General features: G+C 45.4%; 2 protein-coding genes and 1 long non-coding RNA gene across 4 annotated transcripts in view; 2 read left to right on the top strand and 1 right to left on the bottom strand.

Annotated features, from left to right (window-relative positions):
* The window catches only part of ASTN1 (astrotactin 1), a 243,585-nt gene extending 233,061 nt beyond the window's left edge, over positions 1 to 10,524 (top strand). For both annotated transcript variants that reach the window (XM_081194294.1, XM_081194293.1), the window contains exon 23: positions 1,239 to 10,524. In XM_081194294.1, coding sequence (XP_081050420.1) covers positions 1,239 to 1,473 — 235 coding nt within the window. In that variant the 3' untranslated portion in view covers positions 1,474 to 10,524. The remainder of the gene's footprint in view (positions 1 to 1,238) is intronic.
* The window catches only part of LOC308587148, a 283,237-nt gene extending 271,105 nt beyond the window's left edge, over positions 1 to 12,132 (top strand). Inside the window, exons 2-3 of the long non-coding RNA XR_014008232.1 lie at positions 2,898 to 11,316; positions 11,372 to 12,132. This is a non-coding gene — a long non-coding RNA (uncharacterized lncRNA). The remainder of the gene's footprint in view (positions 1 to 2,897; positions 11,317 to 11,371) is intronic.
* The window catches only part of PAPPA2 (pappalysin 2), a 126,358-nt gene continuing 118,472 nt past the window's right edge, over positions 6,570 to 14,455 (bottom strand). Inside the window, exons 21-22 of the mRNA XM_081194270.1 lie at positions 13,829 to 13,927; positions 6,570 to 12,690 (exon numbers count right to left, since the gene is read on the bottom strand). Of these exons, the coding sequence (XP_081050396.1) occupies positions 12,616 to 12,690; positions 13,829 to 13,927 (174 nt within the window). The 3' untranslated portion in view covers positions 6,570 to 12,615. The remainder of the gene's footprint in view (positions 12,691 to 13,828; positions 13,928 to 14,455) is intronic.

Raw genomic sequence — 14,455 nt, forward strand, 5'->3', positions numbered from 1 at the left:
GTACTTTGGTCCATTTACTGTATTTATTCCCCCCCCCCCGAACTGAACTATAAAACGGTGATTTTCTTGAGTCGAAATGAGAGTACCCCTAAACATTTTTTTAGAAAAAAAGCACTGCATAGGAACATATGTTCTATGAGAAAGTCAGCAGGAGGGTTTTGCCATGTTTTAAACTTGAAACAGAGAACTGTACCCTGAACATGTATCCCAAATACAAACAAATGTTACGATCCAGCAAACAGAGGATGCTAAATTAATGACTTGATGCAAAGGCTTCACTTCTCGGGCTTTAGGACAAGCTGCCCAAGGAGGGTAATGCAAATAAAATCTCCTCGTGTGAAGGCTTTCATGAGAAATCTAGGTCAAGGTGGTCCCCACACACACCCGGCTGTGATCTAAGTTCCAGCGTGGTTGATGTCTCATCTTTCTCACCACAATTTCTATTCTGCCATCTCTCTGGGGAAGAGCCATAGCTCACTGGTAAGGCTTCACATGCAGAAGGCTCAGATGTAACTCCTGGCGTTTCCAGATGGGACTGGAGGAGAAACTGCCTTAAACCCTGGAGAGTGCCTGCCATTTTGAGCAAGCCACACCCACCGTCCCTCCCCTCACATCATACATGGCGTTGGGTGTGAAGTGGCCTTTCAGATTGAACAACTGGAAGCTGAAAGTGGCTCCCAGTTGGTTGGTTACTGCAGCAAGGCCAGTTCCCAACCACCCAGCGGTTTATGGGCAATAGGGGCACGCGAAGGAAAAGTGCAGGAAGACTCACAAAGCCCTTTCCCACATTCCCCATTTCAACCTCCAGTGTCATGTGTTGAAAGGGGGAGTGTGAGGTGGGCTTTGCACTACCAGCATGGTTCAGGGGTCAATTCTCGGTTCCTCCTGTGTCCCCACCACCACCTCCCTGTGAGACGCAAGAGAAAGAAATCTGAATGTTAAAATGCAGGCTTCATTCTGGCTCCCCTCCTTGGCAGCAGAAGCTTGGGAAACCCACAAAGCATTTTGACAAGTGAGCAGTACAACCCACCTGTCAATCATGTGACCTAATGACACCGGGTGATCAACAGTTGTTTGACCATGCCAACTTGGCCGCTAAGGCTAATCTTGATAAGCATCTGAGAAAGTCCCCCACCGCTGGTGTAGATGGTGGATTGATTCCGTATAAGATTGCTCCCTGTGTTCCTGCTTAGGCCCATTTCTACTTCCCTTCCCTTGTCTCTTTCTGTCCTCTCTAGAAAAGCTGGTCTCATTCTCTCCCAGCTTGGGGACCTCAGCACCTGGTGTCATGGCCTCTTGCAGGAGCCCAAGATTGGTCTTCAGCGCATGTCGCTCAAATTCCTTGCCTGCCGTTACAGTGAGATCAAGCCATACGGATTCAGCTGGATGGAGCTGAGTCGGGACCTCAAGAAAACCTGCGAGGAGCAGATGTTGAGTGTCCTCTACAATGACTACGGGGACAGAGACAACTGAGAGGAATCAAGGAAAGAAGACAAAGGACTTCCTCAGAGTCGGGAGGAAGACAGGGAGTTTGGAGGTGCAGGATGGGTGGGTTTTGTACATGGATCTTCAGGGCATCAGATAGATCTCTAGGACAATGTTTAGCCAAGGAGAGGAGAACTCACTCGCTGCATTGGTTAGCCTGGCTTGACATGGTCAACAAACTTCTGACATTTTCAAGCTGTGTGGGACCCAGTGGGTGGTGTTGGTATTTTGGGTGGGGGTGGGGATTGCTCTGCTAGGTTTGCCAAGAGGTTCCTCGGAGTGGTGTGGGGAGACAAAGGGGTGTGTGTGTGTTTTGGGGAGAGAAATCCTCCTTCACACTGGGGTACAAAAGTGGCAGCCTGCTCTCTTCCCACACCCAGTATAATTTCAACCGAACAGCCAAGGCCAAGAACATAGGGGAATCGCTTTTTGGGACTGAAAAATGGAGGAAGAAAAAATGGAGACAGGTTCAAAGGAAGGTATAAAATGCTTGGAATGAGATGGATTAATAGCCTAACTTTTACAGAGAAAGGTTTGTGCCTTCTTATGGTTTCAGCTGCTCTCTGCCATGTCTCCATTAAAGCAGGCGCCTCCTCTTATCCATGCCGCTGTAGAGAACTTTTTCTAGGATGTAGCTAGAGTTTCTCTATCTGCGGCCCCCATGGCTGCCTTTATGGCCTATGACTTGAATGTACTTCGTTGGGATTCATCAGGATCAGCTCAGACACCGCAAAGTTGCAGAGTGGCAGGATCCGCAATATAGCACAGAAGCTTCCTTAGCTTAATATGCTGGGGACGAGACCAGGATCAGAGACTACAGCATATAACGAAACTGGATTCTACCACCAGGAAATGAAAGTAGAATAAATTATGCAAGTATAATTTGTTTATTTGTTTTTTTAAAAAACCCTGGATAGCTCAGTTGGTTAGAGCATGGTGCTGATAATGGCAAGGTTGGAAGTTCAATCCCCGTATAAGACAGCTGCATATTCCTGCATCGCAGGGGTTGGACTAAATGATCCTCAGGGTCCCTCCCAACTCTATAGTTCTGTGATTCTGTAATTCTATACTTGACTTATGAGATAGAAACTTGGAAGCAGAGCTTCAAATAATTTGTCCCATGACACTGCCATCCAGCCTATGTCAGCAGGTGCTATGACTATATGGCGAACTGTGAGACAAGGAAGGGCTTGCAGTGATCAGTGTATCAAGATGGGGTGAGGGTCACAGGGGGCTATGAAGAGGGGGGGTCTTCATTTGTTAAGGGAAGCCTCTTCCCACACGTCTCTCTTAAGTCCTTGTGTGCACAGCCAATGCAGATGGAGATGAGATTCTGGACATACAGCACTGTAGGTACTAAGAATCCAGAGATATGTAGTTTCCCAGCAGATGCCGAGTACTCAGTGGGGAAGTATATGTCTTGGTGTAACTGTGACATTGCTGAGTGGTGAAGAATTGATTTGCTGAAGAGTTTTGTCTGCTGTCTACTCTCTCCTCCCCTTGGTTGTCTTCAGCCTGCTCTAGAGGGTGGGGATTGTGGCTGCCGCTAAGCAAATATCCCAGGTGCCAGGAGCCCTGAGACTTACTTAGTGCCCAGGCTGCCTAATGACTCTGCTGAGCACTCAAGTGCCCTCAAAGCCGGCTTGTCCCAGGATTCCTTAATGGCTTAGAGGTGTGCACAAATTCGGCCAGCATCCTGGAGCCAGAGAGGAACTTCTCAGGGAAATTATGGGCAGGAAAAATTTGAATTCTAAACCAGGTAATAATAAAACGCAGTGACATGACTAGAACCAATAAAATTGGGAAGGGCTCATATTAGCTTTAATTTGCTGGTGGTGGCATGAATAATGAGATGAGCCCAGCTGACATAAGCTGTTGGAAGGAGGCAAAGCTGCCCCCAACACTTTTGATCTTTGAGTGGGAGCACAGCTGGAGGTCTCATGGCACAACTTTAGCATCTCCCCCCCCCCCATGCCCACGCTCAACAAGTCAGAAGCTAATGATTCTTTTTCAGGTATTTTGGCAGCAGGTAGTTTATTGGAATTAGGTATCACCAACGCACCAGGCAACAATGGTTGCCTGGTGCTGCGGGTGTCATTTCAGATTTCACGCCAGAGTCAAGCAAGTTAGTTCTTGGATCCATTCAAAGTCAAACTTTGAAGGGGGGGGGGAGTGTTTCTTGTTACTGCACCTGTATCTTTTCCCTACAGGTGGCAGAAACAGCTAGGGAATAGTTTTGGACAGTAAAACAGCTGGAGGAGGAAGGATGAAGCACCTTTCACAATTGCAGTCTTTGGCAGAAGCCTTTTACTTTAAACCAAAAAATTGTTGGGAGACTGTTGCCTGCATCCAGATATCCAGCTTAGCCTTCAGTGTGCAAGGGCCAGTGAGTCAGTGCAGAGAAGCACCTTCCCATTTTGCCTCAAGTGGCAAAACAGGGCAGCCCACGCCTGTAAAGGTCCATCTCAGTGGCACCATGGTCAGGGAAGCTCTGGGTTGGCGGTGGTACCACCACTGCCTCTCCCCCTCCCCAAATGTGCAGGATACTGTCCTGCATCCTGTTTTCAGCAGTTGCCAGCCAAATCTTCTGGACAGCTCCCCGTTGGTTGGTTGTTTCCCAGCAACTGTTGTTTCAGGAGTACGCTTGCTCTAAATTTGGATTTTCCTTTTTTTCTATCATAGCTAATAACTACAAATAGAACCATCTTCTGTGTGTGGAGTGAGTAGAGTTGCCCAGATCCTACTCAGTACTACCAATATCTAAACGTAGTGCTAGATGTAGCAGGTAGAGATGTTCCTTCCAAGAGACAAGAGGCTGCTATTTTTACAAGTTGTATACAAGGGGTGACTGACAAGAGAGGAAAATATTGAGGTGACTTCCTCACATTCAAGGCATGCTATGATGCTAGCTGCCAGATATCTCCAGCAGAGTGTCATCCCTAGAGATGGCCTCATAAGTGGTCTCTTTGTTCCTTCTTTTGTCTCACCAAAATGTGATGAAGAAGCATATAGTCACTGCCCTCTTGAATTTAACCTGAGTACCCTCAGTCAATTTTGAATTATGGTGCTAGAGGAGACTCTTGAGAGTCCCATGGACTACAAGAAGATCAAACCTCTCCATTCTGAAGGAAATCAACCCTGAGTGCTCACTGGAAGGACAGATCCTGAAGCTGAGACGCCAATACTTTGGCCACCTCCTGAGAAGAGAAGACTCCCTGGAAAAGACCCTGATGTTGGGAAAGATGGAGGGCACAAGGAGAAGGGGACGACAGAGGACGAGATGGTTGGACAGTGTTCTCGAAGCTACAAACATGAGCCTGACCAAACTGCGGGAGGCAGTGGAGGACAGAGGTGCCTGGCGTGCTCTGGTCCATGGGGTCACGAAGAGTCGGACACGACTAAACAACTAAACAACAACACCCTCAGTCAAGTTGCCTGTAGTCTGTTCAACTATAGACTGTAGCCTGCCTATTATCTGTTAGATAATAGAAAATGGTACATGATAGTCTTTCTGAGTCCATCGTATTTCTCAATGGTATAAATTAAAAATATAGACAAGAAGTTGCATGGAAGAAAGGGACTTTAGCTCAGCAGGAATTTGGTTGTAACATGACAAATTCACTGGTAATGACACAATGACAGAGTCCCGAGTCCATCCCTTGTTGAGTGCTCTGAGGAGGGCAAGCAACTGCTTCTCCTTGCCCCTGATGGGAGAATATCTAGCAGAGCTGTTACTCACTAGAAGCCCTACAGCACAATGCTATGTCTACTTAGAAGTAAGCCCTATTGAATTCAGTGGGGCTTACACCCAGGTGGTTGGGTTTAAGATGGCAGACCTAGGCCAAGGCACTGTGTATTTTAATTGAAATATTCCAGAAGGGAAAATATGTGCTTGTTCTTAGATGGTGCACATCCTTTTTGCAGCCAGGCACCACCTTAGAAGATGAATTCCCTACCATTTGGGAAAGGAGAAGGAACATCTGTTCTAAGATGATGGTGCTGCCACAATTTTTGTAGCTACTTGTACTAAAAATAATGAACAGGTTTGAAAAACTGCTGCCAAATTGATTGGGACACCTTCTAAATAGATTCACAAATTAATTGACTAAACGAGATGCCTCTAATTTCTCAAATCATTTCCGTTCACATCCATGCTTAGTCTCTCATAGTATCTTTCTCTTGCCCCCACCCAACACTTTATTTTGCCAGGGCTCATCTAATGCTCAAGTCCTGCTCCCAAAATTAGTGACAAATTTTTGCTTGAAGTAGTTTGGGAGTTCCTTGTTGCAGAATTCTGAACTTCCACCCTGAACGATGAAGGTTCCCTCTCTGAATTGCTGAAATAGTTTGTGTTTTTTGTTACTAATTTTGCAGGTATTGTTCACTGGATTTTTATAGCTTTGGAGCGAAAAACTGACACTATAGCATTGTGGGACCACAATAGGACCCAATATCCCATGCCCATTGCCACTCACAAGTAGGCCCAAGAATGCTAACATGGGATAATTATTGAAAACTTCCTGTTAATGTAAATCAAAAGAGCGCGCTTACTGTTAGCATTTGGGGGCCTCTTTGACACCAGATTCTGCCATTTGTTTTAAATTGCAGTGCTTTATTCTGCCAGTTGCCCAAGGCAGACTTAGCTTACGATCCTAAGGTTTAAGAACAGCACATGAAAAAGGGACGCCTTTCCTAAGGGTTGTAGCCTTTCCTAAGGCAACTTCTGCATCCTTAGGTACATCTCTAATCCTCACCGCAGCTTACTCCCATTTCAGGTCACTCATCCAACTCCTGCTTCCTTTCCACAGACCAGCATGCAATTCCACTGCCAAACACACAAACACACAGTCTTCTGCTTCTACACTTCTCTGCCCTTAAATTCCCCACCCCCTGCTCCATTATATGGCTGGAGGAGGTCAGGGTCAGGCCTTCGTTTTAAACCACCCATGTAAAACTGGCAAACAGGAGTTCCACCATCTTGGATATGGTTGCTGCCATACAGGGTTTGTTTGCAGACACTTGGGTTGGGCCATTGAGCTTGGACCGTGGAATTCATACAGGGATATTGGTTCTTTTTTTAAAAAAAAAAGAAAGAAGAAATGCCCCTGTCCGCAATCTGACTTCTCATTTATTATGGAAAGATACGACTGAAGTGGTTCCCCCCGCCCCTTTACTATTATTTCTTCAAGATCTTGTATTGCTGTATTTGCATGGTTACCTTTTGCTTGTTGTGAGATTATTTTGGTTATCGATATGATTGGGTCAGTTGATTTTTTCCTCAAATGTCTTATTTACTACAATTCTCATTTCTTGGTGTTCTCTTAAAAATATGAAGCAAAGTTTTGCTACTGTAGATGGATGGTGGCTGGGGCTGGCGGCAATGTCAGGAAAGTCAGTATTATTGTTGTTATTCTTTTTAAAAACGTTTCAAAGTAATAATTGTAACACTCTGTAAAATCCAGATTACCATCTAACTGAATATTAAATGGCGCTGTTAGTAATTTGTGGGGTTAGGAAATTGCAGTGTCTCTTTATATTTTCAAACCAGCTGACATCTATTTTCCTCCCTTTTTTGGTGTTGGATGAAATGTTTAGGCTATACTTCCTTTGCTTTCAAACTTAATTTCCTCATTAGTTTGCCAAGAAAACCCTGCACATTTTTGTCGAAGCTAGTAATGGGGGTATATTTTCAGTCTGAGGAGTTTTAAATGCAGAATCCCCCCATTCAAAAGTGTCCCTCAACCCCTTTTGAGTGGGACTCAGACCCCTTGAAATCCAGGTCTGGTTTGAAATGGGGTTTGGCCCTTGCTGATAGCCAGCTCTCCTTAGCCAACTTCTCCATACTGTTCCTAAGTAACACCACCTATATGCTTCAGAAGAGCACAGCAGAAATGGATTTATCATTTTCCCTGCCTCCCAAACTGAATCAGGAGACAGACGAAACTACAAACCCTGTGCTCCACTGCTGTCATTTCATCCTAGGGAGCATGGGATTAAATCTTTTTTTGCCTCCGGATTCAATTTGGGAGCCAGAGGAAATGATACATTATTGTTTTTGAGAAATTGACACTCCACTTAAGGGAAGTCCAGAAACGACAGCTCTAGCAAGTTTTCCTTCTCGTTGCTTGAAAAGGTGTTTGGGAGGGTTTGCATGGCAAGGGGAGGCATGCTTCATCTATCCTGCCCCCCACCCCCGGAAAAAAAACATTCTTGGAAAATCTCCAAAAAGAAAACCCAGCTTTTGTGGGAGCATTTTCTAGGAAAGCTTAAAATGACAGAAAGAAAAAGGGTTTTGAGGCAAATGGGGTGAGGGTCACACAGAGACCAGGATATAGTTCTCATCCATTGAGGGCCCCTGCTTTCCACATGCGCATGTAGGATACAATTAGATGTATCAGAACATGTGTGTGTGTGTGTGTGTGTGTGTGTGAGAGAGAGAGAGAGAGAGAGAGAGAGAGAGAGAGAGAGAGAGAGAGAGAGAGAGACTTTTCTCCTGATCCAGAGCTGAAATCTCTTCCCACCTGTCAAGCATCCTTCCTTTTCCTGACCTTGCACAATTCCAGTTTTCTTCCAGTGAACATCGCAAAAGAACTGGCTTACTTCAGTAAATGAAAATCGGCATTACATTATAACAGGTGAGTCAATGGCAAACGAAAATTTGCAGGTTTGTGTTTTATTTCCTTGGTTAAATCTGCTCAAACGACGTCGCCGTCCATTTTGTCGGTCTGATCTTGCCTTTCTTTGCAGACAATACTTTCGCTTTCAAGTCACAGGCAGCAAAATGGGGAAAGACACGAGGATAGGTAGATTATTTATTTCCATAGATTTTTATAAAAAATAATTATCAAATACAAATAAAATAAAATAAAATAGCAGCAGCCTCAATTGTGAATAAAACCCTCCCTCCAAAAGGGGACAAGATGCTCCAAGTTGCTAAAGGAAGTCCCATATCCCCTGAACCGTAAAAAGAAGCAATTCGCCCCAATTAATTTTCCCACTGGCCTGCCATCAGCTTCTCCAGCTGAATGTGGCTTCTTCATCCTAAACCTTCAGCCCTGTCCTTGGGGGAGTTAACAATTTATTAAACACTGGAAGTTATTAATACTGGAACGCCTGTTTTAGACAAACTAGAAAGCTGTCTGGTAGCCAGGTGACCAACCAGGCATGTACCTTTTTGAAGTCTGGAATCTCTGCTGAAGGAGTTGTATATGAAGCAACTGGCTAAGGTGTCAAAAGACACCGCTGCTGCGAATGTAGGGTCACGTTTCTCCAATACAGAAAATAAAGCCCCAACTCAGCCTCCGTGGTGAACCCTTATTATAATGGGACCATTTCTATGAAGATAATGTCCCAAATCCAGAGCTGGTTTTGTGCTTTGAAGCACCTGCACATGCCATTGGATGTGTTTGATTGGACCAATTTTTGCTGTCAAACCCTTTTTAATGATGATGATGATGATATTAAAACACGTCTACAGTCCACACGTAGAGGTTCTTTGTTAAGTGCAGCAGCTCTAGGCAATAATCAAAACTAACTTTTGCATAAACCTCTGACGAGAAGAAGCCTTTGCCTGGCTCAGAAATTAGACATTATTTCAAAAGGAATATGGTCTGCCAAAGCTGTTCTCTTAGTGTCTCGCAGCAGCTTCAAATGGTACCTTGCTGCAGAGGAATAGGAGAAGCTTCCTGTTCTTCCACAAAAAAATATGTCCTACTCAAAACCTTCATTGCCTCCCACCTGGGAGACACGTTCATTATCTCTGTGCCAACGGCTTACATGGCTCTCATCATGGAAACGACCCGGAGTCTGAATTTTGGAAGGGATGCTGGTGTAGAGGAGCAGGAAGCACACTGGACTTGTGCAACCTGTGTTTGTGCAGCAAAATAGCATCCAAAGCAACTCTACGCAACTTGTTCTTTTGTACCCAGACGAGAAACAGCTTCTTGGCATTTTGTCTTCCCTTTACAGGCAGTGAAATGGTGCGCCTAAACAAATTGGAAGTGCTGGTGACAGGAATTGTCATCTCTCTCGGGAACTCATGCTGAGTTTGTAAAATGAGCTATGCTGCTTCAAATGCCACCCTCCTATTCAGCCAAGTTCCTTCCTGACCATCAGCCTCTCTGATGGGCTGAAAGCCAGCCCTCACTCTCTGGTGAGTCATACATGTGTTTCCAGACATGTTACTGTCTCACCCATATGTTACATGTTCAGGTGTATGGGGGAAGCCAACAACGCTGTAATCATAGAACTATAGTTCTGAGGGTCACCTACTCCTAAGCAGCCCTACAAATCACTTTTGTGGTTCTGTTCAGTTTTGTTTTTTTAAGCTACTTCCCGTCTACATGGTTGCAGGAATGGCTCCACCAACAAGTTCCTCCCCTTGCCTGACTCTCCCATGCAACTCCTCTCGCCAACCATTTCATCTCAGCTACCTCCAAAACCCGAAACAAGCCTGGCCTGCAAGGGATGTGTGGGGCTTTCTTGAAAAAAACTGATGGGGAAGGGGAATGCTATGTGCATCGTCCCTCCACTCCTGCTATTGCTATTGATTGGCAAACGCACGTTTCCCAGTTTAGCGTGCAATTTTGCCCTTATTAGCATTTAGGTCATGAGTATTTGTTATATTCCAGACTTTCCTATTCTGAGGCATCACATAGCATTAGGCAATTCCAGTCCAAATCATATAGAACGTCCTACAGCGAGGTCCAGAACCTTTTGAGCCAATGTCTTCCAACAAGAGTGCCTGGCAGCAATTGCTTAATTTCAGAGTATTTTACAGCAAGGTTGTGACAACCACCAAATAGTACGTAGGTGCTAGTTTAAGGCAGAAATTAGGAGGAGAAGGATGAATAAGCTATATGCCCTTTAGGGCACACATCGTGGTGTGTCTCAGAAGTGGCATCTGGCTTTTGGTATGGGTAGTGCCCAGGCCACCTGCAGCTTGTGACATTTCAGAGGTTTATTTTATGCAGGATACAGCAACTGCTTGGTGGTTAGATGCAATGCATGCATCTCTGGGCAAAATGTATTATATATATATATATAAAAAAGAGCAGCTGCAGGTTAGCCTACATTGCCTTAGGAACAGGTTGGGTGGGAAGTTTAACTCCTTCGCTCCCTGCCCCAGGCCCAACAAAAATCTCTGAAGCCGCCAGTTGCATTTCAAGGGAAGCTTTAGCTCGTGCCATTTGGAGCTTCCCTTGAAATGCTAATGTCGGGCCTCACCATTGCCCTGTGAAACTAGAGTGCAACCTATCCCACTTTGCATTCCTGCAGCTGCGCCTGGTAGTGAGCCAGCTCTCTTGCGTGGTTGTGTGTGTCTTGCTTTGCCAGGACTGATCTTCTCACTGTGAGAACGCAGTGGTAACACTCCACAGAATAAAACTTGAGAACCACTTGTCCAGAGCAAACATATACCACATGGTGTTCTGGAGCAGTAAAGTATCACAGTGCAGTGTGCATTCTAGAGCAGGGATCACAACAAAAACATTTCTTTTTGAGGGGGTGGACAGGCCGTTCCTTCATCTGTGGAGGGTTTTTCTTTTCCTTTTTGAATGTGTGTGGGATGCTTAGGCATGCTGTGTGTGTTTGTGATTGAGAAATACATTTGGGCAGAGAAAGGGAGAGGTGCATGTGTGGTCTGCAGGTGGGTGTGGCAGAAAAGGAGAGGTAATTGTGTATAATCTGTGAGAGATGTATATGGTATATGTTTGAGCACGGCACCAGTATGTGTGTGTCAATATTGTGTTGTTTCCGGAATCAGCAGCAGCAGAATGTACATGACTCCCCATTGGAACGACTATACTCCCATGGCAGCCATTTTTGTGACTGGTGCCCACAGCACTAACTTGGATTTTGAAATGTGCCTGCAAGTCCAAAAATGTAGGTGACCCCTGTAGTTCAGCAGTAAAAGCCCACAAAAGTTGCCCATTAGACTATGTGAAGTACCTCTGGGTCCCCTGTTGCAGGATTGGAAGAATCTCCCACCTGTGTCCAAACAGGAAAGCTTTTTAGAAAGCTGCGTCTTTCTGGACACAACATGGCAAACACACTCCTGGATGGGAAGGCTAGGATAGCAAAACTGAAGACAAGTTACTTGTAGACTTGTTTGCAAGTCTGCCCTGATGTATGGACCCAGTACAGTAATGTTAAGTTACTTTAAAAACAGTGTTCTTTTTAATGTTCAAATGTGCAGATTTTCTGTTGTAGCCTTTGGCCTTTATAGGTACCAATTATCTGAGACTGGTGGGGATCTCCTGTTACACTGAAGTACCCATCTTGTGGCCAGTTTATGCAGTGGGCAGAATCAAATGGTAAAGTTTTTCCTGGACTGCGCCACCAATATTCTCTGCCCATAAGGAAAAACAAATGGAATGTCAAGGAGAAGGGGGGGCTGTGTGGGGCTGGAGGGGGCCTTCAAACATGCAATCTTACACCAGAAAAACAACAACAACAACATTACTACTTGACTCTGCCGTTTGCATAAACCAGAAATCCTTCTGCGGCTGGAAATCCCTCTGCATCTGACACCAAGTTTTCTGATGTCCCATACTTCACAGCAGCACGTTTTAGCTTAATGATCAGCAAATAAAAATATAATATAGATTTGTAATAAAATTATGCTTAAATATTTGCAGACAAATCACTTTCCCCTCTCTTCCCACCCCCCACCCCCCACATTTGCAAAAAATCAAGCCCTAGACAGTGAATGAGGGTAGCTGGGCAGACTGACAAAATTCAGAGCAAAGACAGTTGTAGGTGGCAAACCATTTATACAGTAATGCACTGAAGGCAGCCTCGGGGGCCTGATCCAGAGCCAGATTGCCGGCAGAGCTGACAAGGCTGTGGAACAGGCCCTTGGCCGGCACCTTGATTCCGATGGGAAAGAAGCTGAATGGGTGTTGTAAGGCTGTTGGCTTCCTCCCTGGCGCTCCTTCCCCTCCCTTGCTCTCTGCCTCCTTGTCATTGCTTGCTTTCTTCCATACACGCTTATGCCTCCCATAGCACCAGGTCTCTGTGCCCCTGCGTTCCACTGGAGTCCTTCCCATCAGCCCTGCGTCCCGCTCCTCCTCAAGCCTGTGTCGTATCCTCCATTCGCTTCCCAGACGGCACAAGCGGCCCTGGCTGCTGTCACTGGTTCTCTTCTGCAGATGGGTCTCGACAGGTGCACTCGTCCCGGTCACAGCCAATAGGAAATACGACCACCTGGGGAGAGTGGGCAAGAAGCTTGCTTAGGGAGCAGAGTGCATCCACCTGAAAGCAGGTTCCTCACTTGGTATTGAAAAAAGCCAGAATGAAAAAGCAGGCAAAATTAGTGGAGATCTGGCATGCCTTCTCTGGTCTAGAGCCTTGCACAAACCAGATTCAGTGCACTAAGTGTTTGCTGTTCTCTTGAAAGCTTTTCAGATTCTGATGAAAGGGCTATTTGAGCTATTTGGCCTTTGAGACCAAACTCTTTGTCTGACCTGAATCAGTTCAAATAAAACAAAAAAGAGGGATTGACTGGGTATTTTGCAGTGATGCAAGATGTCTCACTTCAGCCCTACAGAGTCAACCCTTCTCAGCTGTTTTGTTTGGCTGCTGCTCAGAGGAAGCTTCACCACCACTGTGTTTCCTCAAGCCATTGACCTCTGCCATCCAGCAAAACTCTTCCCTCCATCACCAAGATGTCAAGAGGGGAATGGGTTCTGCTCTGGGCACAAGATCCCAAGAGCTATACTCCCAAACCCTTCTCTTCTTCCTGAGTGATGGAACGAAAAATGATTCAAGATGCACAACAAAACAGGATGGAAGAGAAGAACCAGACTTGCACATATCTGGAGCGAGGACTGACTCGAGATCTTTTGTACAGATAACATGCAGGTGGCAAGAGAATATGATCAAGAAGAAGGAACTAAGCTGAGTCCCAACCCAAAGGAGGATGGCCATATATGATTTACAGGACTGCAGAATAACAAAAGATCCCAGCCAACATTTAAGACCAACCTGGTGTTAAAAGTCAACAGGCTGGGGTTCCCATTAGAACTCCTATAATTCCTCTTTTAAAATAGCTGCACGGGTTGCCAGTTTGTTTCTCGGTCCGATTTAAGGTACTCACACCAATGTTTAAAGCCCTAAATGTATTGGGTACCAATATCTTCTCTACAGACTTTCGTGTTAAGATCAGCAGAGAAGGCCCTCTTGGTAGCACCCTCAGATGTACTGGGGGGGCAGGGGGAGACTTGGGAGAGGTCATTTTCTGTGGGGTTAACAGCAGCTTAGGGAGGTGGTTGGGAGAATACAGACTGGCAGGGCAAGGGTTAAGCACTCTCTGAAACTAATGGACCCCCAACATCCCACCTACCTTCCTGGAGGAGACAGTGGAGGAGCAACAGTCCCCTCCATCGTACTGGCAGTAGGCCCGGTTGTTGGCAGTGTCGCACCAGCCATCAGCTTCAAAAGGCTGGAAAAAAGAAAAGGGCATTGAGTAAGCAGGAAGACAGAAGAGGAGACTGCTCTGGGGTCAAAAACAATGAAAATACTACTGACTGAATAACTAGATATAATAATATATGAACATACTGCATTAATTTGACTACAAATTACATCTCATACTTCCCAGAGTCACAAAGTTTCTTGTAACTTAAGTGAATAAGCTGAGCAGTAGTCTAAGACAGACTTCTTCAACCTGATGTCTCCCAAATGTTTTGGACCAACTCCAATCATCCCTCACCACTGGACCATGCTGGCCAGGGCTGATGAGAATTGCCGCAAGGAAGGTCATTTCAATAGAAAGATTAAAAAAGCTCCAAGGTCCACCAGGCAATTCTTTGAAACATTGTACAATGGCATTTGCAACCTTTATGGTCCCAAATAATCCTGGGAATCAAAGTTACTGCACACATGCCAGGATTTTATGCAAACAGAAAAGGAAACTGAACACAAAATTCAGTTTCCTAAGAGTCTTGGCATTATTGCTTTTTAAGCTGTT

The sequence above is a fragment of the Podarcis bocagei genome (genome assembly GCF_964188305.1).
Source record: "Podarcis bocagei genome assembly, chromosome: 5".
In the NCBI taxonomy this organism is placed as follows: domain Eukaryota; kingdom Metazoa; phylum Chordata; class Lepidosauria; order Squamata; family Lacertidae; genus Podarcis; species Podarcis bocagei.